The sequence below is a fragment of the Heptranchias perlo genome, unplaced genomic scaffold, assembly GCF_035084215.1.
Source record: "Heptranchias perlo isolate sHepPer1 unplaced genomic scaffold, sHepPer1.hap1 HAP1_SCAFFOLD_56, whole genome shotgun sequence".
In the NCBI taxonomy this organism is placed as follows: domain Eukaryota; kingdom Metazoa; phylum Chordata; class Chondrichthyes; order Hexanchiformes; family Hexanchidae; genus Heptranchias; species Heptranchias perlo.
The window spans coordinates 1,838,639-1,865,289 of record NW_027139581.1 but is presented as its reverse complement, the minus strand read 5'-3'; the positions used below and the strand labels follow the sequence as shown (position 1 = coordinate 1,865,289).

The 26,651-nt window shown below is 49.8% G+C and overlaps 2 protein-coding genes across 2 annotated transcripts; one reads left to right on the top strand and one right to left on the bottom strand.

Moving 5' to 3' along the window:
- Nucleotides 1-26,196, bottom strand: LOC137315735 (zinc finger protein 16-like). Its single transcript, XM_067980235.1, has 4 exons — nucleotides 25,900-26,196; nucleotides 6,013-7,134; nucleotides 2,016-2,064; nucleotides 1-1,510 (listed from the first exon to the last, which is right to left on the bottom strand). The coding sequence occupies exons 2-4, from the start codon at nucleotides 6,768-6,770 to the stop codon at nucleotides 1,262-1,264; spliced, it is 1,056 nt and encodes a 351-aa protein (XP_067836336.1). The 5' UTR covers nucleotides 6,771-7,134; nucleotides 25,900-26,196; the 3' UTR covers nucleotides 1-1,261.
- Nucleotides 10,314-20,969, top strand: LOC137315812 (zinc finger protein 551-like). Its single transcript, XM_067980292.1, has 2 exons — nucleotides 10,314-10,372; nucleotides 17,065-20,969. The coding sequence occupies exon 2, from the start codon at nucleotides 17,794-17,796 to the stop codon at nucleotides 18,643-18,645; it is 852 nt and encodes a 283-aa protein (XP_067836393.1). The 5' UTR covers nucleotides 10,314-10,372; nucleotides 17,065-17,793; the 3' UTR covers nucleotides 18,646-20,969.
- Nucleotides 26,197-26,651: the final 455 nt, after the last annotated feature.

Below are 26,651 nucleotides of genomic sequence, written 5' to 3'. Positions count from 1 at the left end.
GAATTATACTAAAGTGAGCAATAAAAAGTAACTAAAAGAATACAAATTAAACCCATCTGATAATCAATGTTCAGTATTAAAATATGAATCAATTATCTCTGGAAATTGATAAATAAATAACTGCAAAGAAAGAATGAAATCTCCAGGGCCTGACGGTTTTCCCTCAGGGTATTAAAGGAAACAGGTGGGGAAATTACAGAAACATTAGTCATAGTTACCCAAAGCTCTCTGGACTCGGGAATTGTGCCTTTGGATATGAAAATACCACTCCAATATTTAAGAGAGGAGGAAGAGAGAGAAAAGGAAACGACAGATCTGTCAGTTTAACGTCAGGAGTGGAGAAGTTACAGGAATCTATCACCAGAGACAGAATGATTGAGGACTTGAACAAGTCTGAGCTGATCAAAGAGAGTCAGCGTGGATTTGTGAAGGGTGGGTCATGTCTGACTAATCTAGATGAATTTTTTGAAGTCACTAACAGGCTGGACAGGGAGTGTCGATGGACATTGTCTGTGTGGACTTCCAGAAGGCATTTGATAGGGTTCAGCACAAGAGATTATTCGCAAAAATAAAAGTGCACAAAATTGAAAGTGACCTTGTGACTTGTGTTGGGAGGTGGGAGACAGAGAGTGGGGATAAAGGGAACGTTCTTTGATTGTTGGGATGTGACAAGTGGTGTTCCCCAGGGATCTGGACTGGGGTCTCAGCTTTTCACCATATTTATCAATAACTTGGATGAAGGAATAGAGAGTTTTATATCCAAGATTCCAGATGACACTAAGATCGGAGACACAGTAAGTTGTGTGGATGGGAGCAGGAAGTTACAAAGGGACAGATTAAGTGAGTGGACAAAACTGTGGCAGATGGAGTTCAGTGTGGGGAAGTGTGAGATCATCCACTTTGGATACAAGAAGGAAACATTGGAGTATTTTCTTAAAGTGAGAGACTGGGAACTGTGGAGGAGCAAAGGGATTTGGGTGTCTGTGCACACAAATCACGAAAAGCTAGTGCCCAGATACAAAAAGTAATCACAAAGACTAATGGAATGTTGGCCTTTATCTCGAGGGCTGGAATACAAAGGGGAGGAATTCATGCTTCAGTTCCACAGAGCCTCGGTCAGAGCCCCTCTGGTGTACATATATCCAGAATATTAAACTCCAGCCCAGTTCTGAGGGTTATTTACATCAGAAACAAACCCCAACTGTCAGAATGAACATGGTTCAGTCCTGGATGTGATGAACAGCAGAATGCAACCCCCGCATCACAGGTGAACTCGCTGGTGTGTCAGAAGGTGGGATGAACGAGTGAATCCCTTCCCACACACGGAGCAGGTGAACGGCCTCGCCCCAGTGTGAACTCGCTGGTGTTGCAGCAGGTGTGACGACTGAGTGAATCCCTTCCCACACACGGAGCAGGTGAACGGCCTCTCCCCAGTGTGAGTACGTTGGTGTCTCAGCAGGTTGGATGAACAAGTGAATCCCTTCCCACACACGGAGCAGGTGAACGGCCTCTACCCAGTGTGAACTTGCCGGTGTTGCAGCAGCTTGGAAGACTCAGTGAATCCCTTCCCACACACGGAGCAGGTGAACGGCCTTTCCCCAGTGTGACTGCGCTGATGAGTTTCCAGATGGGATGGGTAATTGAATCCCTTCCCACACACTGAGCAGGTGAACGGCATCTCCCCAGTGTGACTGCGTCGATGAGATGCGAGCCGGGAGGGGTAATTGAATCCCTTCCCACAGTCCCCACATTTCCACGGTTTCTCCGTGGTCCGGGTGTCCTTGTGTCTCTCCAGGTTGGACGATCAGTTGAAGCCTCGTCCACAAACAGAACACGTGGACGGTTTCTCCCCTCTGTGAATGGTGCGATGTTTTTTCAGGCTGTGTAACTGGTTAAAGTTCTTTCCACACTCAGAGCACTGGAACACTCTCACTCGGGTGTGTGTGTGTCTCGGTGATTTTCCACTCACACTGATATTCAGGTCCTGATGAATCGAGGGACTGTCAGATCCTGACGTGAGGTTTGGTTTGAGTTTCCGTCTGCAAATCCTCCCCTTCTAATACCCTGTAAAAGGAGTTTACAAAAGTCCTCACTGTAAATACAGGATAGAAATTCAGAACAGACAATTCTAGTTTCTATATAATATTCCTCCCGCTCATTCCCCCAGACTGTAAATCCCCGTCCCACACACTCTCCCTCCTCCCTGTGCTGAAATCCAAACCCATCGCACCATCTCCATCATTTCTTCCCTCCACTCCCAGTTTCCTCCCTCCCTCTACTCTGGTCGGGTTCAGTTCTCCACCCCCTGGGAGCAGAGTGAGAGGAAAATAAATGAGGCACAGGGACCCTGAAGCCCCGCCCACTCTTTGTTCACCGTCACAGGGACCCTGAAGCCCCGCCCACTCTTTGTTCACAGTCACAGGGACCCTGAAGCCCCGCCCACTCTTTGTTCCCGGTCACAGGGACCCTGAAGCCCCGCCCACTCTTTGTTCACAGTCACTGGGACCCTGAAGCCCCGCCCACTCTTTGTTCACAGTCACAGGGACCCTGAAGCCCCGCCCACTCTTTGTTCACAGTCACAGGGACCCTGAAGCCCCGCCCACTCTTTGTTCACAGTCACAGGGACCCTGAAGCCCCGCCCACTCTTTGTTCCCGGTCACAGGGACCCTGAAGCCCCGCCCACTCTTTGTTCACAGTCACTGGGACCCTGAAGCCCCGCCCACTCTTTGTTCCCGGTCACTGGGACCCTGAAGCCGGTCGGGCCTGTCACCGCGGTGTAAACACGGGGCCTGTGGGCTCTTATTCGGGGCCTGAGGCCTGCACCGGGTGTTTATGAAGCTTCCCTGCCCAACCCCAGGTCCAATTCCTCCCCGGCGCCCACCGTCTCCGACCGGATCCCGACCCGCCTGTTCCCTCAGTCCGTCTCCATCACTCGCAGCGCGCATGCTCAGAGCACCGCCCAGTCCCGCGCCTGCGCACTGGGCTCCTGTAGTCACTGATAGGGCACTTTCTGGGCCGTGGGGTATTCTGGGTAAACTCTCCGCCATTGACGGTCCGAATCGGTGAACAGAAATTTCGACATCGCATCGAGATTGGGGCCGGAGGGACAATAAACATTAAACAAAATCAATCAATAAATTATACAGAATCCCGAGTGCCCGGGCCCTCAGACAGGGAGCGAAGTTCACTGGTCGCCACTTTTCCTTCACCAACTCGCACCTCAGGCCCCGCCCAGTCTGGTTCAATCGATCAATGTTTTCCAACTGTGTTTTCCAACTCGAGTTCAGGCCTGTCATTCTCAGAGAAACTTCCAGGCCTCGTTTTTTCTGTGTGCTGTGAGGACCGATATCGTTCATCTTGATCTATTTCTGGTTCAATAACTTTGCTGAAGCTTTCTTTGTCGAGGCGGGTACAATTTTGTCTTTTAAAAAGCATTTGGACAGTTACATGGGTAAGATGGGTATCGAGGGATATGGGCCAAGTGCAGGCAATTGGGACCAGCTTAGTGGTATAAACTGGGCGACATGGACATGTTGGGCCGAAGGGCCTGTTTCCATGTTGTAAACTTCTATGATTCTATTCTATGAATGTGGCCCAGGCCAAGTGTCAGGAGATCGGATCAGGCCCACCATAGAAAATGAGTTTGACCCCCCTGAGATAGACAATGTGAACCGGATTATCCTCATCCACTGACCCAGCAACTTCCTCAAAAAACTCAAGCAAGTTTGTGAGACGCGACCTTCTTTTCCGGAAGCCGTGTTGAGTGTCTCTCACGGCCCCTCCCCATTCCCCTCGCAATAAACGCCAACATTCCATTTGCCTTCCTGATCACTTCTTGTATCTGCAGACCAACTTTCTGTGATTCATGTACTACGATACCCAGATCCCTCTGTACTTCAGAGTTCTGCAATCTTTCTCCATTTAAATAATATACTGCTCTTCTGTTCCTCCTGCCAAAGTGGACAAGTTCACATTTTCCCACATTATACTCCATCTGCCAAATTTTTGCTCACTCACTTAACCTATCCATATCCCTTTGCAGACTCCTTATTCCTCTTCACAACTTATTTTCCTACCTACCTTTGTCTCATTAGCAAATTTAGCAACAATTCATTCGCTCCCTTCATCCAAGTCATTGATATCGATTGTAAATATTTGAGCCAGATCTTTACAAAACACTGGTCAAGCTTCAGCTGGAGTATTGTGTTCATTCTGGGCAGCACACTTCAGGAAGGATGTCAAGGCCTGAGAGAGGGTGCAGAGGAGATTTACTGGACAGGGATACAGGATTCAGTTACATGGAGAGACTGGAGAAACTGGAGTTGTTCTCCTTGGAGCAGGGAAGGTTAAGGGGAGATTTAATCGAGGTGTTCAAAGTCATGAAGGGTCTTGATAGACTGAATGGTGAGAAACTGTTTCCAGTGGCAGGAGATCAGTAACCAGAGGACACAGCATTCAGGTAATTGGCAGAAGAACTAGAGGTGAGATGAGGAGAATATTTTAACGCAGCCATTTGTTATGAGCTGGAATACACTGCATGAAAGGGTGGGGGAATCAGAGTAAATTATAATTTTCAAAAGGGAATTGGATAAATACTTGAATAGGATAAATTTGCAGGATAAAGGGCATGAGAATGGGACTAATTGGATAGCTCTTTCCGAAAGCCAACACAGGCATGATGGGCCTAATGGCCTCCTTCTGTGCTTTATCATTCAATGATTCTATGATAAAGGGCCAGACACTGCTTCATCCTTCACTAACAGGGTCCCTATTAACAGTCGCTTCCTTCTGTATTCAGTTGTAAACAATTTTACAACACCAAGTTATAGTCCAGCAATTTTATTTTAAATTCACAAGCTTTTGGAGACTTCCTCCTTCCTCAGGTAAATGTTTACATTTACCTGAGGAAGGAGGAAGTCTCCGAAAGCTTGTGAATTTAAAATAAAATTGCTGGACTATAACTTGGTGTTGTAAAATTGTTTACAATTGTCAACCCCAGTCCATCACCGGCATCTCCACATTCTGTATTCAGTGCAGTGAATGGAAACCTGTCTATTTTAGTAAGTTCAGCCTTTCTAAAATCTCTCACTATTTTTGAAGATCCATTTGACTCACTTGTTTCATTTTGAAAGACTTCTGATTTTTCTACTGTGTGTCGATGGTTTTGTTTAAAGGTGGAATGACATTTGTTTCAAAATATTCTGTTCTAACCCCCGGCCCAGTTTAAAACCCTCTGCACGACTGACCAGGAAGATCGCAAGTCCAATCCTTGAACTCAGCCAAGGCAGCACTTCAGGGGCTGGAATTGGCCTCAGCACCACTGGGCTAAATAAGAGTAACCCTGCTCTCGAAGGAGATCCAGTGACCTCAACTGGGAAATTTATGGCTGTCATTTGAGGGCAGGACTGGCCTCGACCGTGATGCCTACCACAGTGGATAATCCTGCTGTCACTCACTGTGTGGGCCCATGTATAAATGTTCCCTTACTGTTAGATTATTAACTAAGTCTGGGCTCATTACTCATTACTGAATCTAGTCCACCCTCCTTAAAACCTACCTCTTTGACCAAGCTTTTGCTCACCTGTCCTAATATCTCCTTATGTGGTTCAGTGTCAAATTTATTTTGTTAATCACTCCTGTGAATGGCCTTGGGACGTTTTACTATGTTAACGGCACTGGATAAATGTATCAATAAAACAGGGAACTCTTGGAAACACACTGTAGGTCCTTCTTTATCTGGACAGCAAATCACTGCTGTTGTGTTGAACCAGCAGTTAACATAAGAAATAGGAGCAGGAGTCGGCCATATGGCCCCTCGAGCCTGCTCCACCATTCAATAAGATCATGGCTGATCTTCTGCCTCATTTAACATGTATCCAGAATATTAAACTCCAGCCCAGTTATCGGGGTTATTAACATCAGAAACAAACCCCAACTGTCAGAATGAACATGGTTCAATCCTGGATATGATTAACAGCAGCAATAACAGCAGAATCCAACCCCAGAAGTCACAGGTGAACTCGCTGGTGTCTCCGCAGGTTGGATGAATGAGTGAATCCCTTCCCACACACGGAGCAGGTGAACGGCCTCTCCCCAGTGTGAACTCGCTGGTGTGTCAGAAGGTGGGATGAACGAGTGAATCCCTTCCCACACACAGAGCAGGTGAACGGCCTCTCCTCAGTGTGAGTGCGTCGATGATGTGTCAGCAGTTCCCATTTGCTCTTAAAGCTCTTCCCACAGTCAGAACATTTAAACGGTCTCTTATCAGTGTGAACAAGTTGGTGTGTCAGTAGGTGCTGTGACTGAATGAATCCCTTTCCACACATGGAGCAGGTGAACGGTCTCTCCCCAGTGTGAGCACGCTGGTGGGCAATGAGAGTGGATGACTGCCTGAACCTCTTCCCGCAGTGAGAGCAACTGAACGGTCTCTCGTCAGTGTGAATTCGCTGGTGTCGAATCAGTCCCTCCGAGCTTTTAAACCTGTTCCCACAGTCAGAGCATTTAAAAGGTCTCTCCGCAATGTGAATAAGCTGGTGTGTTCGGAGGGCGGATGACTGAGCGAATCCCTTCCCACACAGAGAGCAAGTGAACGGCCTCTCCCCAGTGTGACTGTGGTGATGAGTTTCCAGCTGGGACGGATAATTGAATCCCTTCCCACACACGGAGCAGGTGAACGGCCTCTCCCCGGTGTGACTGCGTCGATGAGTTTCCAGCTGGGATGGGTAATTGAATCCCTTCCCACAGTCCCCACATTTCCACGGTTTCTCCATGGTCCGGGTGTCCTTGTGTCTCTCCAGGTTGGACGATCAGTTGAAGCCTCGTCCACACACAGAACACGTGGACGGTTTCTCCCCGCTGTGAATGGTGTGATGTTTTTTCAGGCTGTGTAACTGGTGAAAGCTCTTTCCACACTCAGTGCACTGGAACACTCTCACTCGGGTCTGAGTGTCTCGGTGATTTTCCACTCACACTGATGTTTGAAATCTTTTCCGACTAACACAACAGACAAACATTTCTCCTTCCACATTCAAAGGCCGATGATATTCAGGTCCTGATGAATCGAGTGACTCGGTCAGATCTTGACGTGATGTTTGGTTTGAGTTTCCCGTCTGTAAATCCTCCCCTTCCAATACCCTGTAAAAGGAGTTTACAAAAGTCATCACTGTAAACACAGGATAGAAATTCAGAACAGACAATTCCAGTTTTTCTGGATCATTTTTTCATCTTTTGAGCCTCAAAAGCTGTAAATCCCCATCCCACACACTCTCCCTCCTCCCTGTGCTGAAATCTGAACCCATTGCACCATCTCCTACATTTTTTCCTCTGCTCTGCTGGGTTCAGTTCCACACTCATTGGTTCCCCTCTCTCTCCTCCCCTGAAGGTGCTGACTCTGACTGGGTTCAGTTCCACACTCACTGGTTCCTCTCTCTCTCCTCCCCTGAAGGTGCTGACTCTGACTGGGTTCAGTTCTGCACTCACTGGTTCCCCTCTCTCTCCTCCCCTGAAGATGCTGACTGTCCTTCCCATATCCTAACTCGCACCAAGTCCCATTCACCCATCACCCTTGTGCTCACTGACCAACAGTGACTCCCGGTCCAGCAACGCCTCATATTTAAATTCCTCATCCTTGTGTCCAAATCCATCCATGGCCCTCGCCCCTCCCCTATCTCTGTAACCTCCTCAATGGCCCTCGCCCCTCCCCTATCTCTGTAACCGACTCCAGCCCTCCCCTATCTCTGTAACCTACTCCAGCCCTCCGCCCCTCCCCTATCTCTGTAACCTCCTCCAGCCCTCCGACCCTCCCCTATCTCTGTAACCTCCTCCAGCCCTCCGACCCTCCCCTATCTCTGTCATCTCCTCCAGCCCTCCGACCCTCCCAGATCTCCGCTATCCTCCAATTCCGGCCTCTTGCTCCTGCCCCATTCCCTTCGCCCCACCATTGGGGGCCGTGCCTTCAGCTGTCTGAGCCCCAAACTCTGGAATTCCCTCCCTGAACCTCTCCCCCTCTCTCTCCTCCTTCAATCCCCCCTCTTTGACCCAGCTTTCGGTGCCCTGTCCTAATCTCTCCTCATTCCTCTCTTCCCGCTCCTGTGAACCCTCTTGACCCATTTTGCTCCGTTAAAGGCGCGATAGAAATGCAAGTTGTTGTTGACTGTGCGGGTTCAGTTCGAGCGGAGATTGGGTCGGGCCCGATCCCGGGAAGCGGCGGGTAGTGGAGGGGGGATGATGCCGCCTGTTTTCTCTCGGGTCCTGGGCCCTACACTCGGTGTTTCTGGGCCCTGTGATCCCCGCCCTTTATTAACCCGCTCTCTCCACACCTCCTCTGACCTGCTCGAACCGCGCTCTCTGCCTCAGACCCTTCGGGCCGCGCATGCTCAGCTCACACTGACCAACAATCAGCCTCTCCTGCGCCGGCGCACTGGGCTCCTCTCAGATCGATAGGGGACATTCCGGCGCGCGGTGCAGTCTGGGGACGGACCGCCGCCATTGGAGCTCCGACCCGACCGTCAGTTTCTCTGATGGGACTGAGATTGGGGGCGGGGGAAAAGCGCTTTTGGAGCAGCGGAGGGCGGAGCGGAAATAATAAAATACAATAAACCAAAACCGAGAGCCCAAGGCACGCTGGGTAATGGAGACCGCCATTAAACCGTCAGAAACACTCACAGCGCAGGCGCGCACCGCCTCGCCTCGAAAAAACTTTGGGAAATGTATTTTTCCCCAAATCTGTTAATAATTTACTCTCATTACACTTTGGAACTGACGGGCTGGATTGATGTTTATTTTCCAATTGCAGCTCAGGACCTTCAATCCCAGCGTCAACCCGGAGCAAATGCGCTCCCGACCAATAGGAAGAGCGGAGAGGGACTGGAGGAACGAGCGGGCGGTTGGTCCTCCAACCAATCGGAGTGTGTGAGGGGCGGGACTTGCGGCGGAGGGTCTGAGCCCGGATCTCACTCCTTCTCTGGAACTCTGCCGAATTTTTGAAACTTGATTCATCTCAAGATAAAAGTCCAGAAGAAAACTGGACCTTTCAGTTGTGGCTTTAAACAGATGAAACCCTGTGGTGTCGAGCAAACAGTTCAACATTTGTTAGTAAAATGACTCTGATGAAGTAATGGAGAGCCATGCATCCAAGTTTGCTGATGACACTGAGTGCGGAGGCACAGTAAATAGTGTAGATGGGAGCAGAAAGTTGCAAGGGGGCAATAATAGATTCAGTGAGTGGGCAAAACGGTGGCAGGTGGAGTTGAATGTGGGGAAATGTGAATTCACCCACTTTGAACCTAAGACAGAGATCAGAGTATTTACCAAACGGCAAGCAGCGAGAAACTGTGGAGGAGCAGAGAGATTTCGGGGTCCAAGTACCGAAATCACTAAAAGCTAGTGGACAGTTACAAAAAATAATGTTAAAGGCTAAAGGAATGATGGCCTTCATCTCAAGGGGGCTGGAATATAAAGGGGTGGAAGTGATGTTACAGTTGTACAGAGCTCTGGTTAAACCCCATCTGGAGACTGCCTTCAGTTCTGGGCACTGCACCTCAGGGAGGATATACTGGCCTTGGAAGGGGTGCAGCACAGATTCACCAGAGTGATACTGACAGATTGCATAGACTGGGCTTGTTTTGAGTGGAGCTTGGAAGATTAAGGGGTGATCTAATCGAGGTGATTGAAGGATTTGATAGGACAGATAGAGAGAAACTACTTCCTCTGGTGGGGGAGTCCAGAACAAGGGGGCATAACCTTAAAATTAGAGCGAGGCCATTCAGGGGTGATGTCAGGAATCACTTCTTCGCACAAAGGGCAGTGGAAATCTGGAACTCTCTCCCTGAGAGCAGTCGAGGCTGGGGGTCAAGTGAAAATTTCAGATCTGAGATTGATAGATTTTTGATAGGCGAGGGTATTAAAGGTTATGGTACCAAGGCGGGTGGATGGAGTTAAGATACAGATCAGATATGATACAATTAAATGGCGGAACAGGTTGGAGGGGCTGAATGGCCTCCTCCTGTTCATAATGATTAAATGTTCCTATTCTCTGCACAATTACAGAACGGACCCATTGTTAATAGGAGCTCCGTTAATGAAATCCCCTGACATTCAAAGAGAAACGGGACTGTCCCTTTAACTATAAACAAAGGGGAGTGCCTGTCCCTTTAAATATCTGCCCCATTCCCACAGGCAGTGGGAGGAGGAACAGCGCGCGGTCTCATTCCGCCCAAAACCAGCGGGGCCTCGCGCGAGGGAGCAGCTCCATGAGGGGGCGGGGCCAGGGGGTGAGGGCGGGGCCTCGGCTCTGACGTCCCCAGGAGCCCAGCGCGCAGGCGTGGGAGAGGCTCTGCGCGTTCGCCAGACGGAGTCGGAGGGTCGGGAGCAGGTAGGCGGGAGGCGGGAGGCGGGGGGGCCGGGGGGGCCGGGGGGCCGGGGACAGGACACTGAGAAACCGGGCGGAGGCCGCGCCCCACGGCTTATAAACATGGAGCGAGGCCGCAGGAACCGAGTCGGATCCTCTGGTCCCGAGTGTGAGCAGCCGGACGGCAACTGCGGGTCTTCTCCCCGGAGATAGGCCCGGGTTACCGGGGGAACCGGCCGCCATCTTTGTACAGGAGGATGGAGCGTCACTGCGCATGCGCGGCCATCTTTGTACAGGATGAGGGAGCCTCACGGCGCTTGCGCGGCCACCTTGGTACAGGTACAGAGTGGGCGGGGCTTCAGGATATTTCACTCAGAATCTCAACCCGTGCTGTACCTGCCCTGGGAGTGTTTGATGGGACAGTGTAGAGGGAGCTTTACTCTGTATCTAACCCGTGCTGTACCTGCCCCGGGAGTGTTTGATGGGACAGTGCAGAGGGAGCTTTACTCTGTATCTAACCCGTGCTGTACCTGCCCCGGGAGTGTTTGATGGGACATTGTCGAGGGAGCTTTACTCTGTATCTAACCCGTGCTGTACCTGCCCCGGGAGTGTTTGATGGGACAGTGTAGAGGGAGCTTTACTCTGTATCTAACCCGTGCTGTACCTGCCCCGGGAGTGTTTGATGGGACAGTGTAGAGGGAGCTTTACTCTGTATCTAACCCGTGCTGTACCTGCCCCGGGAGTGTTTGATGGGACAGTGTAGAGGGAGCTTTGCTCTGTATCTAACCCGTGCTGGACCTGCCCCGGGAGTGTTTGATGGGACAGTGCAGAGGGAGCTTTACTCTGTATCGAACCCGTGCTGTACCTGCCCCGGGAGTGTTTGATGGGACAGTGTAGAGGGAGCTTTACTCTGTATCGAACCCGTGCTGTACCTGCCCTGGGAGTGTTTGATGGGACAGTGTAGAGGGAGCTTTACTCTGTATCGAACCCGTGCTGTACCTGCCCCGGGAGTGTTTGATGGGACAGTGTAGAGGGAGCTTTACTCTGTATCTAACCCGTGCTGTACCTGCCCCGGGAGTGTTTGATGGGACAGTGTAGAGGGAGCTTTACTCTGTATCTAACCCGTGCTGTACCTGCCCCGGGAGTGTTTGATGGGACAGTGCAGAGGGAGCTTTACTCTGTATCGAACCCGTGCTGTACCTGCCCCGGGAGTGTTTGATGGGACAGTGTAGAGGGAGCTTTACTCTGTATCGAACCCGTGCTGTACCTGCCCCGGGAGTGTTTGATGGGACAGTGTAGAGGGAGCTTTACTCTGTATCGAACCCGTGCTGTACCTGCCCCGGGAGTGTTTGATGGGACAGTGTAGAGGGAGCTTTACTCTGTATCTAACCCGTGCTGTACCTGCCCCGGGAGTGTTTGATGGGACAGTGCAGAGGGAGCTTTACTCTGTATCTAACCCGTGCTGTACCTGCCCCGGGAGTGTTTGATGGGACAGTGCAGAGGGAGCTTTACTCTGTATCTAACCCGTGCTGTACCTGCCCCGGGAGTGTTTGATGGGATAGTGTAGAGGGAGCTTTCCTCTGTATCTAACCCGTGCTGTACCTGCCCTGGGAGTGTTTGATGGGACAGTGCAGAGGGAGCTTTACTCTGTATCTAACCCGTGCTGTACCTGCCCCGGGAGTGTTTGATGGGACAGTGCAGAGGGAGCTTTACTCGGTATCTAACCCGTGCTGTACCTGCCCCGGGAGTGTTTGATGGGACAGTGTAGAGGGAGCTTTCCTCTGTATCTAACCCGTGCTGTACCTGCCCTGGGAGTGTTTGATGGGACAGTGCAGAGGGAGCTTTCCTCTGTATCTAACCCGTGCTGTACCTGCCCCGGGAGTGTTTGATGGGACAGTGCAGAGGGAGCTTTCCTCTGTATCTAACCCGTGCTGTACCTGCCCCGGGAGTGTTTGATGGGACAGTGTAGAGGAAGCTTTACTCTGTATCTAACCCGTGCTGTCCCTGCCCTGGGAGTGTTTGATGGGACAGTGTAGAGGGAGTTTTACCCAGAATCTCAACCCATGCTGTCCCTGCCCTGGGAGTGTTTGATGGGACAGTGTGGAGGGAGCTTTACTCGGTATCTAACCCATGCTGTACCTGCCCCGGGAGTGTTTGATGGGACAGTGTGGAGTGAGCTTTACCCTGTATCTAACCCGTGCTGTACCTGTTCTGGGATTGTGAGACGGGACAGTGTGGAGGGAGCTTTATTCGGTATCGAACCCATGCTGTCCCTGCCCTGGGAGTGTTTGATGGAACAGTGCAGAGGGAACTTTACACTCTATCTCACCTTATTGTACCTGCCCTGGGAGTGTTTGATGGGACAGTGCAGAGGGAACTTTACACTCGATCTCACCCGTGCTGGACCTGCCCCGGGAGTGTTTGATGGGACAGTGTCGAGGGAGCTTTACCCTGTATCTAAACTGTGCTGTTCCTGCCCTGGGAGTGTTTGATGGGACAGTGTGGAGTGAGCTTTGCTCTGTATCTCACCCGTGCTGTACCTGCCCTGGGAGTGTTTGATGGGACAGTGCAGAGGGAGCTTTCCTCTGTATCTAACCCGTGCTGTACCTGCCCCGGGAGTGTTTGATGGGACAGTGCAGAGGGAGCTTTCCTCTGTATCTAACCCGTGCTGTACCTGCCCCGGGAGTGTTTGATGGGACAGTGTAGAGGAAGCTTTACTCTGTATCTAACCCGTGCTGTCCCTGCCCTGGGAGTGTTTGATGGGACAGTGTAGAGGGAGTTTTACCCAGAATCTCAACCCATGCTGTCCCTGCCCTGGGAGTGTTTGATGGGACAGTGTGGAGGGAGCTTTACTCGGTATCTAACCCATGCTGTACCTGCCCCGGGAGTGTTTGATGGGACAGTGTGGAGTGAGCTTTACCCTGTATCTAACCCGTGCTGTACCTGTTCTGGGATTGTGAGACGGGACAGTGTGGAGGGAGCTTTATTCGGTATCGAACCCATGCTGTCCCTGCCCTGGGAGTGTTTGATGGAACAGTGCAGAGGGAACTTTACACTCTATCTCACCTTATTGTACCTGCCCTGGGAGTGTTTGATGGGACAGTGCAGAGGGAACTTTACACTCGATCTCACCCGTGCTGGACCTGCCCCGGGAGTGTTTGATGGGACAGTGTCGAGGGAGCTTTACCCTGTATCTAAACTGTGCTGTTCCTGCCCTGGGAGTGTTTGATGGGACAGTGTGGAGTGAGCTTTGCTCTGTATCTCACCCGTGCTGTAACTGCCCCGGGAGTGTTTGATGGGACAGTGCAGAGGGAGCTTTACTCTGTATCTAACCCGTGCTGTACCTGCCCCGGGAGTGTTTGATGGGACAGTGTGGAGGGAGCTTTACTCGGTATCTGACCAATGCTTTAACTGCCGCGGGAGTGTTTGATGGGACATTGTAGAGGGAGCTTTACCCTGTATCTAACGTGTGCTGTATCTGCCCTGGGAGTGTTTGATGGGACAGTGTCGAGGGAGCTTTACTCTGGATCTAACCTGTGCTGTCCCTGCCCTGGGAGTGTTTGGGACAGTGTCGAGGGAGCTTTACTCTGTATCTAATCCGTGCTGTACCTGCCCTGGGAGTGTTTGATGGGACAGTGTAGAGGGAGCTTTACTCGGTATCTGACCAATGCTTTAACTGCCGCGGGAGTGTTTGATGGGACATTGTAGAGGGAGCTTTACCCTCAATCTAACCCATGCTGTACCTGCCCCGGGAATGTTTGATGGGACAGTGTAGAGGGAGCTTTACCCTGTATCTAACGTGTGCTGTGTCTGCCCTGGGAGTGTTTGATGGGACAGTGTCGAGGGAGCTTTACTCTGGATCTAACCTGTGCTGTCCCTGCCCTGGGAGTGTTTGGGACAGTGTCGAGGGAGCTTTACTCTGTATCTAATCCGTGCTGTACCTGCCCTGGGAGTGTTTGATGGGACAGTGTAGAGGGAGCTTTACTCGGTATCTGACCAATGCTTTAACTGCCGCGGGAGTGTTTGATGGGACATTGTAGAGGGAGCTTTACCCTCAATCTAACCCATGCTGTACCTGCCCCGGGAATGTTTGATGGGACAGTGTAGAGGGAGCTTTACCCTGTATCTAACGTGTGCTGTGTCTGCCCTGGGAGTGTTTGATGGGACAGTGTCGAGGGAGCTTTACTCTGGATCTAACCTGTGCTGTCCCTGCCCTGGGAGTGTTTGGGACAGTGTCGAGGGAGCTTTACTCTGTATCTAATCCGTGCTGTACCTGCCCTGGGAGTGTTTGATGGGACAGTGTAGAGGGAGCTTTACTCGGTATCTGACCAATGCTTTAACTGCCGCGGGAGTGTTTGATGGGACATTGTAGAGGGAGCTTTACCCTCAATCTAACCCATGCTGTACCTGCCCCGGGAATGTTTGATGGGACAGTGTAGAGGGAGCTTTACCCTGTATCTAACGTGTGCTGTGTCTGCCCTGGGAGTGTTTGATGGGACAGTGTCGAGGGAGCTTTACTCTGGATCTAACCTGTGCTGTCCCTGCCCTGGGAGTGTTTGGGACAGTGTCGAGGGAGCTTTACTCTGTATCTAATCCGTGCTGTACCTGCCCTGGGAGTGTTTGGGACAGTGTGCAGCAATCAATAACCAATGATTAACACTATTCACCCCTATTTATTAAAATCTGGGATACAGTTTCTGAACAGCTTCATCAACGGAGCCTCTCACTTTTCCTCTCCCTATTCTTCTTCCCAAAATCTATCACTTCACATTTCTCTGCATTAAATTTCATCTGCCATCTATCTGTCCATTTTATTATCCAGTGTCCGTGACACTGAAGTCACTTCCAGTGCTCTTCACAGTTCCCCACACTCCCTATCTTGGTGGCATTTGAATTATCTGGAGATTTTCATCTTGTGCCCGAAATACCTGAGCCCAGTTCATTTCCCTGTATTGAGAAGAGCAATGGTCCCAACACTGAACCTGGGGGACACCACTGTTTACATCCCTCCAGTCTGAACAATATCCATTATCCACGACTCTCTGTTTTCTGCCCTTTCCCCAACTTCCTGTCCACGCTGCCCCACTCCCTTCAATTCCGTGAGCCTTAATTTTATCAACAAGCCTCCTGTGCGGCACCTTCTCAAACACCTTTAGACAATCCATCTACACAACACCCACTGCATTCCCTTTATCACCACACTGTGTTATTTCCTCAAATAATCCCTGCTGTCTGTCCTGAATTCACCCATTTCACGAACAAATGTTGAAATGTTTGCTCCACCCCACAGGGTTCCATCTGTTTAAAGCCAAACAGAGAGAGGTGGGAGAGGCCCATTGTTGGACAGTGTGAGCTGAGAGGTGGGAGAGGCCCATTGTTGGACAGTGTGAGCTGAGGGGTGGGAGATGCCCATTGTTGGACAGTGTGAGCTGAGGGGTGGGAGAGGCCCATTGTTTGACAGGGTGAGCTGAGGGGTGGGAGAGGCCCATTGTTGGACAGTGTGAGCTGGGGGGTGGGAGAGGCCCATTGATGGACAGGGTGAGCTGAGGGGTGGGAGAGGCCCATTGATGGACAGGGTGAGCTGAGCAGGCGCAGGAGACGCAGACTTCAGTGAACACCGAGTGCCCCACAGACCCCAATATAAAACAGTGAACATTATCCCCCCCAGACCCCAATATAAAACAGTGAACATTATCCCCCCCAGACCCCAATATAAAACAGTGAACATTATCCCCCCAGACCCCAATATAAAACAGTGAACATTATCCCCCCCCAGACCCCAATATAAAACAGTGAACATTATCCCCCCCAGACCCCAATATAAAACAGTGAACATTATCCCCCCAGACCCCAATATAAAACAGTGAACATTATCCCCCCCAGACCCCAATATAAAACTGTGAACATTATCCCCCCCAGACCCCAATATAAAACAGTGAACATTATCCCCCCCCAGACCCCAATATAAAACAGTGAACATTATCCCCCCCAGACCCCAATATAAAACAGTGAACATTATCCCCCCCAGACCCCAATATGAAACAGTGAACATTATCCCCCCCAGACCCCAATATAAAACAGTGAACATTATCCCCCCCAGACCCCAACATAAAACAGTGAACATTATCCCCCCAGACCCCAATATAAAACAGTGAACATTATCGCCCCCAGACCCCAATATAAAACAGTGAACATTATCGCCCCCAGACCCCAATATAAAACAGTGAACATTATCCCCCCAAACCCCTCCCCCCAGACCCAAATGACGACGGATCAGGGAACGTCTGTAAAGGAAGTTGGAATGGTAACTGGTCAGAGAGCGTCTCTTTGATAGAGAAATCGGGATGTGTCAGTGAATATAAGAAGGAAAAATGGAGATGGGTCAAGGAGAGCCCATCACCAAAATTGGGAGATGTTGTGGAAGAGGGGGAGAGAACTTCACGGGGAGGGAGAGAGGGGAACCAGTGAGTGCAGAACTGAACCCAGTCAGAGTCAACACCTTCAGAGGGAGGGAGAGAAAACTCAGATGGAATGAAATATGTTGGGGATGGTGCGATGGGTTTGGATTTCAGCACAGGGAGGAGGGAGAGTGTGTGGGACGGGGATTTACAGTCTGGGGGAATGAGCGGGAAGAATATTCTGTCGAAACTAGAATTGTCTGTTCTGAATTTCTATCCTGTATTTACAGTGAGGACTTTTGTAAACTCCTTTTACAGGGGATTGGAATGCGAGGATTCACAGACGGGAAAATCAAACCAAACCTCAAGTCAATCTGACCGAGTCACTCGATTCATCAGGACATGAATATCATCGGCCTTTGAATGTGGAAGGAGAAATGTTTGTCTGTTCTGTCTGTGGGAAAAGATCAAACTTCATTGTGACTGGAAAATCACTGAGTCACACACACCCGAGTGAGAGTGTTCCAGTGCACTGATTGTGGAAAGAGCTTTACCTCGTGACACAGCCTGAAAAAACATCGCACCATTCACAGCGGAGAGAAACCGTCCACGTGTTCTGTGTGTGGACGAGGCTTCAACTGATCGTCCAACCTGGAGAGACACAAGGACACCCAGACCACGGAGAAACCGTGGAAATGTGGGGACTGTGGGAAGGGATTCAATTACCCATCCCAGCTGGAAACTCATCGACGCAGTCACACTGGGGAGAGGCCGTTTATCTGCTCCTCATATGGGAAGGGATTCACTCAGTCATCCACTCTGCTGAGACACCACCGATTTCAAACTGGGGAGAGGCCGTTCACCTGCTCCGTGTGTGGGAAAGGATTCACTTGTTCATCCAGCCTCATTTCACACCAACTTGTTCACAGTGATAAGAGACCTTTTAAATGTTCTGACTGTGAGAAGAGGTTTAAAAGCAGGAATGCTCTACTGAGACACCAACGTACTCACACTGGGGAGAGACCGATTATCTGCTCCGTGTGTGGGATGGGATTCACTCAGTCATCCACCCTGCTGAGACACCAGCGAATTCACACCGGGGAGAGGCCGTTCACCTGCGCAGAGTGTGGGAAGGGATTCGCTCATTCAGCCGACCGGCTGAGGCACCAGCGAGTTCACACTGGGGAGAGACCGTTCACCTGCTCCGTGTGTGGGAAAGGATTCACTTGTTCATCCAGTCTCATTGAACACCAACTTGTTCACAGTGATAAGAGACCTTTAAAATGTTCTGACTGTGAGAAGAGGTTTAAAAGCAGGAATGCTCTCCTGAGACACCAACGTACTCACACTGGGGAGAGGCCGTTCACCTGCTCCGCATGTGGGAAAGGATTCACTCGGTCATCCGCCCTGCTGATTCACCAGCGAGTTCACACTGGGGAGAGACCGTTCACCTGCGCAGAGTGTGGGAAGGGATTCACTCAGTCATCCGCCCTGCTGATTCACCAGCGAGTTCACATTGGGGAGAGGCCGTTCACCTGCTCAGAGTGTGGGAAGGGATTCACTCAGTCATCCGCCCTGCTGATTCACCAGCGAGTTCACACGGGGGAGAGACCGTTCACCTGCTCTGTGTGTGGGAAGGGATTCACTTGTTCATCCAGTCTCATTGAACACCAACCTGTTCACACTGATAAGAGACCTTTTAAATGTTCTGACTGTGGGAAGAGCTTTAAAAGCACAAACGGACTGCTGACACAGAAACGCACTCACACTGGGGAGAGACCGTTCACCTGCTCTGTTTGTGGGAAGGGATTCACTCAGTCATCCAACCTGCAGTCACACCAGCGAGTTCACATGTTACCACAGGAGTTGGATTCTGCTGTTAATCACATCCAGGACTGAACCATGTTCATTCTGATAGTTGGGGTTTGTTTCTGATAATAACCCCTATAACTGGGCTGGAGTTTAATATTCTGTATCAGTCTCAAATGAATCAGCTTTCTTTTAAATACAGTGTACCATTGTTTAAAAAGGGAGAAAGGGATAGACTGAGTAATTACAGGCCAGTCAGCCTCACCTCGGTGGTGGGCAAATGATTGGAAACAATTCTGAGGGACAATATTAATTGTCATTTAGAAAGGCACGGATTAATCAAGGACAGTCAGCATGGATTTGTTCAGGGAATGTCGTGTCTGACTAAGTTGATTGACTCTTATGAGGAGGTAACGAGGAGGGTCGATGAGGGCAACGCATTTGATGTAGTATCCATGGATTTTAGCAAGTCTTTTGACAAGGTCCCACATGGCAGACTGGTCAAAAAAGTTAAATCCCTTGGGATCAAAGGGAAAGTGGCTAGTCGGATCCAAAATTGGCTCAGTGGCAGGAAGCAAAGGGTGATGGTTGACAGATGTTTTTGCAACTGGAAGGCTGTTTCCAGTGGGGTTCCTCAAGGCTCACTATTGGTCCCTTGCTTTTTGTGGTATATATTAATGATTTGCACTTGAATGTGGAGGACTTGATCAAGAAGTTTGCAGATGATACATAAATTGGCCGTGTGGTTGGTCGTGAGGAGGAAAGCTGTAGACTGCAGGAAGATATCAATGGACTGGTCAGGTGGGCAGAAAAGTGGCAAATAGAATTCAATCCAGAGAAGTGTGAGGTAATGCAATTGGGGAGAGCAAACAAGGCGAGTATCTGTCCATGACGGTATTGGTAGGAGTGACCACCGCACAGTCCTTGTGGAGCCAAGTCCCGTCTTCACACTGAGGACACCATCCAACGTGTTGTGTGGCACTGCCATCGTGCTAAATGGGATAGATTCAGAACAGATCGAGCAGCTCAAAACTGGGCATCCGTGAGACGCTGTGGGCCATCAGCAGCAGCAGAATTGGAATCCAACACAATCTGTAACCTCATGGTGTTCATATTCCTCACTCGTATAAACATATGAATTAAGAGCAGGAGTAGGCCATTCGGCCCCTCGAGCCTGATCTGTCATTTGATAAGATCATGGCTGATCTGATTGTGACATCAACCCAACTTTCCCATCGACCTACTATAACATTTGACTCCCTTGATAATCAGGAATCTATCTAACTCGGCCTTAAAAATATTCAATGACCCTGCCTCCCCCGCTCTCTGGGGAAGGGAGTTCCACAGACTCACGACCTTCAGGGAAAAAAATTTCTCCTCATCTCCGTCTTAAATGGGAGACCCCTTATTTTTAAACTGTGGCCCCTAGTTCTAGTCTCTCCCACAAGGGGAAACATCCTCTCAGCATCTATCCCTTCTATTCCCCTCAGGATCTTATGTGTTTCAATAAGATCACCTCTCATCCTTCTAAACTCCAATGTATACAGGCCCAACTTGTCCAACCTTTCCTCATAAGATAACCCCCTCATCCCAGGAATCAGTCGAGTGAACCTTCTCTGAACTGCCTCCAAAGCAATTATGTCCTTTCTTAAATAAGGAGACCAAAACTGCACACAGTATTCCAGATGTGGTCTCACCAATGCCCTGAACAACTGTAGTAAAATATTTCCACTTTTATATTCCATTCCCCTTGTAGTAAATGAGAACATTCCATTTGCCTTCCTAATCACTTCTTGTACCTACATACTAACTTTCTGTGATTCATGTACTACGATACCCAGATCCCTCTGTACTTCAGAGTTCTTCAATCTCTCTCCATTTAAATAATATACTGCTTTTCCATTTCTCTTGCCAAAGTGGACAAGTTCACATTTTCCCACATTATACTCCATCTGCCAAATTTTTGCTCACTCACTTAACCTATCTATATCCCTTTATGAACTCCTTATGTCCTCTTCACAACTTACTTTCCTACCTACCTTTGTCTCATTAGCAAATTTAGCAACAATACATTTGGTCCCTTCATCCAAGTCATTGATATAGATTGTAAATAGTTGAGGCCCAAGCACTGATCCCTGTGGCACTCCACTTGTTACATCTTGCCAACCTGAAAATGACCCATTTATGCCGACTCTCTGTTTCCTGTTAGCTAACCAATCCTTTATCCATGCTAATATGTTACCCCCTTCACCATGAGTTCTTATTTTGTGTAGTCACCTTTGATGTGGCACCTTGTCAAAAGCCTTCTGGATATCCAAGTGCACCTCATCCAAAGGGTCCCCTTTATCCACGTTGCTTGTTACTTCCTCAAAGAACTCTAATAAATTATTCAAACACGATTTCCCTTTCACAAAGCCGTGTTGACTCTGCCTGATTGCATTGTGATTTTCTAAGTTCCCTGCCAGAATCTCCTTAATAATAGATTCTCGCATTTTCCCCATGACAGTTGTTAAGCTAACTGGCCTGTAGTTTCCGGCTTTCTGTCTCCCTCCTTTCTTGAATAGAGGAGTTATATTCGCTATTTTCCAATCTGATGGGACCCTTCCAGAACCTGGGGAATTTTGGAAAATTAATACCAATGCATCGACTATCTCTGCAGCCACTTCTTTTAAGACCCTCGGATGAAGTCCGTCAGGACCTGGGAACTTGTCAGCTTTTAGATTTAATATTTTTTCAAGACCCTTTCCCTGGTGATTGTAAATGTTTTAAGTTCCTCCCTCCCTTTCACCTCTTGATCCACAATTATTTCTGGCATGTTATTTGTATCCTCTACAGTGATGACGGATGCAAAATATCTGTTCAATTCATCCACCATTTCCTTATTCTCCATTATTAATTCCCCAGACTCACTCTCTGGAGGACCAACACTCACTTTACTTACTCTTCTTTTTAAATACCTGTAGAAACTCTTACTATCTGTTATTATATTTCTAGCTCACTTTCTCTGGTACTCACATCTCTCCCTCATTATTCTTTTAGTCATTCTTTGCTGTTTTTTATATTTTGACCAATCTTCTGACCTGTCACTAATCTTTGTGGAATTGTATGTTTTTTCTTTCAATTTGATACTATCTTTAACTTCCTTAGTTGGCCAAGGATGGTATGTCCTTCCCCTCGAGTCTTTCTTTCTCACTGGAATGTATCTTTGCTGAGTGTTATGAAATATCCCATTAAATGTCTGACACTGCATCTCGACTGACATATCCCTTAACCGAAGTTCCCAGTTCACTTTAGCCAGCTCTGTCTTCTGTCACTCTACCATTACCAACAAGCCAGGGGATCAACCCTGGTTCAATGAGGAGTGTAGAAGAGCATGCCAGGAGCAGCACCAGGTGTACCTCATCATGAGGTGCCAACCTGGTGAAGCTACAACACAGGACGACATGCATGCTAAACAGTGGAAATAACATGCTATAGACAGAGCTAAACGATTCCACAACCAACGGATCAGATCAAAGCTCTGCAGTCCAGTCACATCCAGTCGTGAATGGTGGTAGACAATTAAACAACTCACGGGAGGAGGAGGCTCCATGAACATCCCCATCCTCAATGATGGCAGAGTCCAGCATATGAGTGCAAAAGACAAGGCTGAAGCGTTTGCAACCATCTTCAGCCAGAAGTGCCGAGTGGATGATCCATCTTGGCCTCCTCCCGCTATCCGCACTATCACAGAAGCCAGTCTTCAGCCAATTCGATTCACTCCACGTGATATCAAGAAACGGCTGAATGCACAAAGCCCCTGACAACATCCCGGCTGTAGTGCTGAAGACTTGTGCTCCAGAACTAGCTGCGCCTCGAGCCAAACTGTTCCAGTACAGCTACAACACTGGCATCTACCCGACAATGTGGAAAATTGCCCAGATATGTCCTGTCCACAAAAAGCAGGACAAATCGAATCCGGCCAATTACCGCCCCATCAGTCTACTCTCAATCATCAGCAAAGTGATGGTAGGTGTCGTCGACAGTGCTATCAAGCGGCACTTACTCACCAATTCTCAGTTTGGGTTCCGCCAGGACAACTCGGCTCCAGACCTCATTGCAGCGATGGTGCAAACATGGACAAAAGAGCTGAATTTCAGAGGTGAGGTGAGAGTGACTGCCCTTGACATCAAGGCAGCATTTGACAAGAGTGCAGCACCAAGGAGCCCTCGTAAAATTGAAGTCATTGGGAATCAGGGGGAAGACTCTCCAGTGGCTGGAGTCATACCTCGCACAAAGGAAGATGTGATGTGGAGATGCCGGTGATGGACTGGGGTTGACAATTGTAAACAATTTTACAACACCAAGTTATAGTCCAGCAATTTTATTTTAAATTCACAAGCTTTCGGAGGCTTCCTCCTTCCTCAGAACATTTACCTGAGGAAGGAGGAAGCCTCCGAAAGCTTGTGAATTTAAAATAAAATTGCTGGACTATAACTTGGTGTTGTAAAATTGTTTACAAAGGAAGATGGTTGTGGTTGTTGGAGGCCAATCATCTCAACCCCAGGACATTGCTGCAGGAGTTCCTCAGGGCAGTGTCCGAGGCCCAACCATCTTCAGCTGCTTCATCAATAACCTTCCATCCATCATAAGGTCAGAAATGGGGACGTTCACTAATGATTGCACAGAGCTCGGTTCCATTCGCAACCCCTCAGACAATGAAGAAGTCCGTGCCCGCATGCAGCAAGACCTGGACAACATCCAGGCTTGGGCTGATAAGTGGCAAGTAACATTTGCGCCAGACAAGTGTCAGGCAATGACCATCTCCCCTTGACATTCAACGGCATTACCATCGCTGTATCCCTCACCATTGACCAGAAACTGAACTGGACCAGCCACGTAAATACTATGGGTACAAGAGCAGGTCAGACGCTGGGTATTCTGTGGCGAGTGACTCACCTCTTGATTCCCCAAAGTCTTTCCACCATCTGCAAGGCACAAGTCAGGAGTGTGATGGAATACTCTCCACTTGCCTGGATGAGTGCAGCTCCAACAACACTCAAGAAACTTGACACCATCCAGGACAAAGCAGCCCGCTTGATTGGCACCCCATCCACCACCCTGAACAGTCACTCCCTTCACCACCGGCGCACAGTGGCTGCAGTGTGTCCCATCCACAGGATGCACTGCAGCAACTCACCAAGGCTTCTTCGACAGCACCTCCCAAACCCGTGACCTCTACCACCGAGAAGAACAAGGGCAGCAGGCACATGGGAACAACACCACCTGACATTCCCCTCCAAGTCACACACCATCCCGACTTGGAAATATATCGCCATTCCTCCATCGTCGCTCGGTTAAAATCCCTGAACTCTCTACCGAATAGCACCGTGGGAGAACATTCAACACACAGACTGCAGCGGCTCAAGAAGGCGGCTCGCCACCACCTTCTCAAGGGCAATTAGGGATGGGCAATAAATGCTGGCCTTGCCAGTGAGGCCCACATCCCATGAACGAATAAAAAAAAGAAAAAGTATACAGTAAATGGAAGGATACTGAGAGGTATTGAGGAACAAAGAGACCTTGGAGTGCATGTCCACAAATCCCCGAAGTTAGCAGGACAGGTAGATAAGTTGGTTAAAAAGGGAGACAGGATACTTTCCTTAATTAGCCGAGGCATAGAATATAAGAGCAGAAAGGTTATGCTCGAACTGTATAAAACAATAGTTAGGCTCCAGCTAGAGTACTGCATACAGTTCTGGTCACCACATTACAGGAAAGATGTGATTGCACTCGGGAGGGTACAGTGGAGATTTACAAAGATATTGCCAGGGCTGGAGAATTTTAGCTATGAGGAAAGATTGGATAGGCTGGGGTTGTTTTCTTTGGAACAGAAGAGGCTGAGGGGAGATTTAATTGAGGTGTATAAAATTATGAGGGGCAAGATGGAGTGAATAGGAAGGACCGACTTTCCTTGGCAGAGGGGTCAGTGACCAGTGGGCATTGATTTAAAGTATTGGCAGAAGGATTAGAGGGAACTTGAATTTTTTTTTCATCCAGAGGGTGGTGGGGGTCTGGAACTCCACACCTGAAAGGGTGGACGAGGCAGCAACCTTCATCACATTTAAAGGGAACCAGGATATGCACTTGAAGTGCCGTCACCTACAGGGCGATGGACCAAGAGCTGGAAAGTGGGATTAGGCTGGATCGCTCTTTTTCAACTGGCATGGACAAGATGGGCCGATTGGCCTCCTTCGTCTCATAAATTTCTATGATTCTCCCCACCTCAACATCACTCTCCTCACACTGACCCCTGCGACAGGGGAAGAGGGGACATTTACCAGACTCCCCACTAAAAACCCTCAGTGTCCCTCTCACGGGTGAAGAGGGGACATTTACCAGACTCCCCACTAAAAACCCTCAGTGTCCCTCTCCAGGATGAAGAGGGGACATTTACCAGACTCGCCACTATTGACCCTCAGTGTCCCTCTCATGGCTGAAGAGGGGACATTTACCAGACTCCCCACTATTGACCCTCAGTGTCCCTCTCACGGGTGAAGAGGGGACATTTACCAGACTCCCCACTATTGACCCTCAGTGTCCCTCTCACGGGTGAAGAGGGGACATTTACCAGACTCCCCACTATTGACCCTCAGTGTCCCTCTCACGGGTGAAGAGGGGACATTTACCAGACCCCCCACTATAGACCCTCAGTGTCCCTCTCACGGGTGAAGAGGGGACATTTACCAGACTCCACACTATAGACCCTCAGTGTCCCTCTCACGGGTGAAGAGGGGACATTTACCAGACTCCCCACTATTGACCCTCAGTGTCCCTCTCAGGGGTGAAGAGGGGACATTTACCAGACTCCCCACTATTAACCCTCAGTGTCCCTCTCACGGGTGAAGAGGGGACATTTCCCAGACTCCCCACTCTTGACCCTCAGTGTCCCTCTCAGGGGTGAAGAGGGGACATTTACCAGACTCCCCACTATGGACCCTCAGTGTCCCTCTCACGGGTGAAGAGGGGACATTTACCAGACTCCCCACTATTGACCCTCAGTGTCCCTCTCAGGGGTGAAGAGGCGACATTTACCAGACTCCCCACTATTGACCCTCAGTGTCCCTCTCACGGGTGAAGAGGGGACATTTACCAGACTCCCCACTATTGACCCTCAGTGTCCCTCTCACAGGTGAAGAGGGGACATTTACCAGACTCCCCACTATTGACCCTCAGTGTCCCTCTCACGGGTGAAGAGGGGACATTTACCAGACTCCCCACTATTGACCTCAGTGTCCCTCTCACAGGTGAAGAGGGGACATTTACCAGACTCCCCACGATTCACCCTCAGTCTCTCACATTTACCTGGTCCTGGACTCGGTCTTCCTGTACCAAAATGGCCGCGCATGCGCCGTGACGCTCCCTCCTCCTGTAGCAAGATGGCGGCCGGTTCCCCCGGTAACCCGGGCCTGTCCCCGGGGAGAAGCCTTCAGCTGCCGCCCGGCTGAAGACACGCGGGACCAGAGGATCCTTTTCGTTCCCTGCGGCCGCACTCCATCTTTAAACGACCGACGGCAGGGCCTCCCTCCGGTTTATGAATCTCCGGACCGGGCGCTCGCCGACCGTCTTCAGACCTCCGACTCCGTCTGTGGACCGCTCAGAGCCTCTCCCGCGCCTGCGCGCTGAGCTCCGGGGATAGGGAAAGGGCGGGGTCTCCCGTGCGGGGGAGCAGGGGCGTTTTTTTTTATTCGTTCACGGGATGTGGGCGTCGCTGGAGAGAGCAGCATTTATTGCCCATCCCTAATTGCCCCTTGAGAAGGTGGTGGTGAGCCGTCTTCTTGAACCGCTGCAGTCCGTGTGTTGAAGGTTCTCCCACAGTGCAGTTAGGAAGGGAGTTCCAGGATTTTGACCCAGCTCCGATGAAGGAACGGCGATATATTTCCAAGTCGGGATGGTGTGTGACTTGGAGGGGAACGTGCAGGTGGTGTTGTTCCCATGTACCTGCTGCTCTTGTCCTTCTAGGTGGTAGAGGTCGCGGGTTTGGGAGGTGCTGTCGAAGAAGCCTTGGCGAGTTGCTGCAGTGCATCCTGTGGATAGTGCACACTGCAGCCACGGTG